The following is a 5,065-nucleotide window of genomic DNA, read 5'->3' on the forward strand; positions in this document are numbered from 1 at the left end:
AAAAGAGATTACGTACAGTACAGGGGAGCGGCGGCAACGGGAACGGCCCACAATATGCGGCACTCTCTCTTACATGCTTTGTGTCTCGCGTGCAACTCTTTAATCTTCAATATATAGAGACTCGTTATCCCTTAGAGATGATTAAGGAAAAAAGAGTTTATTAGGAAACAAACTTTTTAAATATACTATATATATCATATCCAGAGTCGAAGAAATTAATATTCTAAAAAAGCAAAACTCTTTAATAAAATCTTACAAAATAGGAAAAAGAATTTCAAGGAATTTAGCAAGTCGCGTTTCCTTTCTAACTTTTTCCTGAAAATCCATTGAAACGTCTGAAATCTCCAATGCAACATATATAAATTTATCGCAAAAACATTAATAAAATTTAGATTCGGAGAAAGCCGATGACTGTGAATTTCTTTGCTCAATATGTAGCAGCCAACCAATAAACACGGCATCACATAAATGATCGATCAAGTTGACAAATTTTGTATTTCTTCTTTGATAGTCAAGGGACCAAAATATCTCGTTGAAAATTATGACCGTATGTTTGTTTTGTTTTATAATTGGTCCTCTTTTTGTAAAATTTCAATTTTACTCATCTATTTTAGTTTTAGAAATTTTAGTAATTCTAAATGAGAGTTACCGTAATGTCGAAGTTGCATGGCATTGGCATCACCTCATGTTTAGTACTTGGCCAAAATACTACTAAACTTGTAACATAATAATAATAAAAAAATAATAGATTTTTTGAGACACGGTCTCATCGATCATGTTCGTAAAACATCTAGATTGACCTCTTTATATATATTTCAAAGAAAAAAAAAATTATTTTGGCATAAAAGTTTAATGGATTGAGTCGAATAGAAGATCCGTCTCACCAAATTAACTCGAAAAATATCTCATATGAATTTTTTTGAAAAGATAATAGACTTGAAATTTTTTACTATAAATTAGTTAAAATTACTAAGTGAAATATAAACACGACCGAATTACAATTAATGTTCTCTTAATTATGTTGATTTATACTATAATACACAGACACTACCAAATAATTAAAAATGACCCTCCGCGTATTGTTCAATAGCCAATAGTCAATAGACATCTAATTACATGTTGGTATGTGTTAATTGTGTCCCCACATTAATTGAGTAAATAGTCTTGGGAGTTTAATAAATAGGTTTGGAGAAACCTTTTTTCTTGATCTAGTTTTTGGGATTGAGATAGGTTCAAATCCAATTTTTAACATGAAATCAGAGACCAGTTTCCACCATTATGTGTTGTGGATTGCCCATAATTGAGTCACTTGTTAATGTCTCCACGCTCGAGTAGTTTCATTGTTGTGTGTGTTAATTGTGTTTCACATCGGTTGGTAATAGCCCGAGAGTTTAATATATAGAATCATCTAATTTTTTCACCCCACTAGATCGAGTAGACATGTTGACATATTCATATTAGTTACACATGAATAATTTAGTCGAATTCACATTGCATTCATTAGTTACTCATAATATAGGTCTTTCGTATATATGGAAAGCAAAATAAACTTGGATAGCAGAAGATTAATATTTAAGCGTTACAGCTTAAGAATGATTAATCGAAGATTCAGCATAAAAAATGTTTCAAATGTTGAATATAATTCTAAGGAACATTTACAATTTTGGCTTTTTATATTTGTTTCTTTAAATTACACATTGATCTTTTATATTATCAACTTAATCTCTTATTCATATATTTTTTAAAAATAAAATAAAATTGGCATTTTTTTCCAACATAGTTTGATATAACATTGACATAAACGCCTACGTGAGTACGTGACATTCAAGAGTGTAGTGCCGTATATAACACTCCCAGTTAGAAAAAAAAATAATAAAGTAATTAAAAACTAAAACATACTTGACTAAAATTTAATTTTGACAATATAAAATACCAAAATTACGAAAAATACAAACATGATTAATATATTGTTTTATGGGTCAATTATTTAAAAATCCCTCAGACATATGTTTCATTATTGATCAGTCCCCACAAAAATATTTTTAAGATTTAGTATCTGACAAATATGAAATCTTAGATTCAACTCCCTGACCTAATAAAGCTACGTAATCGCCCTTTTTTTTGGATATATGTGGGAAACACGTTTTCAAATAATTAATGCAATCTCATCCCACAACCTCATCCTTCTCCTTCGCCATCACTGTTCCGGAAGAAAATCCCTTGGGCAAAAAATCGTCTCATTTTGTGATCTTTTTCAAAAATCGCTTGGCTCGCTAACAGGTAATTTTTTATCCAATATAATCTTCATTATTTAGCTTATTGCTCTCTCCTGCTTATTTTTTCTTGTGTTTTCCAAAAAAAAAAAAACACAATCCTCTTCGAAAGTAAAATTTCCGTTTGTGTTTAATTTTTGTGGATTATCGCCTCATCTCTTGTGTATATGCTTTCTTTCTTATTTTTTTTGTAAGAAGTGTATATGCTCTGTGCTTTATAGCTTAAAAATCTCACATTTTTCTTTTTCTTTTTTTTTTTACTCTAACCAGTGTCCTTTTTATTTTACACTTTGAAGTTCCATTCTACGTAGCTTGAAATCTTATATTATTTGTTCAATTTTTCAGAGTCACATCATTTATGGAGTCCGGATCTGGAAGCATGAATTTATCATTTCTTGGTAGTTGTCGATACCTCCAGGGTCTTTATCTAATTTCAATTCCTAATGGTGTCACGTTAATGGAGGTATTCCATAGTTTAGGACAAAAATGCAGTGACATTAATCCCCAATTAACTACATTGCAATTCATAGCTCCCCATGAAAAGATTTCTGTCACTCTGAATGACGACGATGATGTTCGAAACATGATAAATCTTCATATGTGTTTGAAACTGAGCATAATTCATTTGAAGGCATCAAGAAAAATCGACCAGAGTCGGGGCAGTAGAAATGTCATTGGGTAAGATTCTTTTTTATTTGTCATTTTTATTGAGAATGAGTCTATTTTCATACATATATATGTTGTGCATGCAGAAGCTTATAATTCATTGCGTTGTTGATTGGGCATCATGCTTAAGTATCGATTATTAGTTATTTATTTGAATTTTGGTTAAATGAATATCTATGTTTGTTAGACTGATTATATATTAAAATGATAAAGGGTTGAAATCAAAGATGATATAAATTCAACCGGTGAAAGCCCGCTCGAAATTGGAAATGTAAGCAACTCAATTGATTCTTGGATTCAATGCATACGCGGCGTAGGACAAACATTTAAAGACGCAGCAGAATTCAGAATTTGTATTAAAAATTATGCTATCGCAACCAGACGGTCAATTTCTTTCCAGAAAAATGATAGTGAGAAGATTATTATTGTCTGTAGGGGCAAAAATTGTGACTGGAGGATATATGCCTCTAAACATAAATCTGATAATTCATTTGCAATTAGAAAATGCAACCTGATCCATTGTTGTGGTGAGGATAATTTGAAGTCCAGAGGGCATCCGAACGCTGATTCACCTTGGGTAGCTAATTTGGTGAAAGCGAAGTTGAGAGGGGAGTCATCATATCGTCCATGTACAATGGTAAAAGACATACAAAGAGACTATGGAGTGGAACTTGACTATCACAAAGTTTGGATGGGCAAAGAAATAGCGATGCATGATATTCATGGGACTGAGAATGGGTCATATGATAAGTTGCGATGGTATTGTCATGCTGTTAAAGAAACAAATCCTGGAAGTTTTGTTGGATGTGAAATTGATCCTTAAAAAATTTCAACGACTTTTCATTTGTTTTCATGCTTTTCTTGTTGGTTTCACTAGTGGATGTCGACCGTTATTATTTTTGGATGGGTGTCATATTAAAAATAAGTACAAAGGAAGTCTTCTAGTCGCTGTCGCCAAGGATGCTAATGATGATCTTTTCACATTAGCGTATGCAGTTGTGGATGCAGAAAATGATTCTAATTGGGATTGGTTTTGTTATCGATTAAAAGAAGTCCTAGCCTCACAAGGAATCATTTTCTTCCACGGTTTTACTTTTTTCTCAGACAGACATTCGGGGTTGATCAAGGCAATCCACTCTATGTTTCCTGGTAGTCACCATGCTTACTGCCTCAGACACATTGTAGATAATTTTGTCAAACTGGTTAGTTGTGTTTAGTGCATTTTATTTTATGATATATGTTTCAGTTAATATTGGTTTGTGTTCATTGTGTTTTACAATTTTATTTTATTAATGTAGGTGTTGCGAAAGTATCCATTCCGTAACAAAAGACATTGGTCTTCGGTGTTGAAGAAAGCAGCATATGCTCCATCTAGGCATGAATTTGATGAACATATAAATCAGATAACTGAGTCCATGCCACTTGCTATAGAATTTATTGTGAATTCTTCACCAGAAAATTGGGCAAATGCTTTGTTTTTGGGTAAGCGATGGGGTATAATCAACAATAACATGGCTGAGAGTTGGAAAAATTGGGTAAAAGTTGCTCGGTATTTACCTATTGTTTCTTTGGTAGACCATATACGTATCTAAATTATGACCATGATGCACCAAAGACGAGAATCATCACTTAAGATGGTCCAAGAATTAAGCCCTAGAAAAGAGAAGGATGTTTCACTCGCATGTAGTAAATCTCGTACCTTGAAGGTTTATAGATCAAGTGGATCAAGGTTTGAGGTGGTGGATATGGATAAAACTTTTGCCATTGATTTGAATTTGTTGAGTTGTTCATGTCGAGCTTGGCAAATTTATGGGCTTCCATGTAAGCATGCTTGTGCCTGTATAGAATCCAAGTCCTTGTCGGTGTATCGATTTTGTGATGATTTTTTCAAAATGAAAAGGTATCGACAATCATACAAAGGTGTAATCAATCCAATTCCAACCTTCGACATGTACGAAGGATATATCGATGAAGGAGATATAATTTATGCTCCTACAGTGCGCAGTCAACCAGGGCGTAGAAAGACTCAGAGGATTCCTTCTCAAGTTGAACATCATGTGACAAAGTGTAAGAGGTGTGGTAGGACAGGGCACAACAGAAGAACTTGTAAAGAAGCCATCAACTAA

The 5,065-nt window shown here is 32.9% G+C and overlaps 2 protein-coding genes across 2 annotated transcripts; both read left to right on the forward strand.

Moving 5' to 3' along the window:
- The first annotated feature begins 2,730 nt into the window (after nucleotides 1-2,730).
- LOC140879136 (uncharacterized) lies at nucleotides 2,731-4,531 on the forward strand. The gene is made up of 4 exons (XM_073282797.1): nucleotides 2,731-2,951; nucleotides 3,441-3,698; nucleotides 3,817-4,141; nucleotides 4,238-4,531. The coding sequence occupies exons 1-4, from the start codon at nucleotides 2,731-2,733 to the stop codon at nucleotides 4,529-4,531; spliced, it is 1,098 nt and encodes a 365-aa protein (XP_073138898.1).
- Nucleotides 4,532-4,573: 42 nt separating this feature from the next.
- LOC140879137 (uncharacterized) lies at nucleotides 4,574-5,065 on the forward strand. The gene has a single exon (XM_073282798.1). It carries the CDS (start codon nucleotides 4,574-4,576, stop codon nucleotides 5,063-5,065), a length of 492 nt encoding a protein of 163 aa, XP_073138899.1.

This window comes from Henckelia pumila, chromosome 2 (assembly GCF_033568475.1).
Source record: "Henckelia pumila isolate YLH828 chromosome 2, ASM3356847v2, whole genome shotgun sequence".
Classification (NCBI taxonomy): domain Eukaryota; kingdom Viridiplantae; phylum Streptophyta; class Magnoliopsida; order Lamiales; family Gesneriaceae; genus Henckelia; species Henckelia pumila.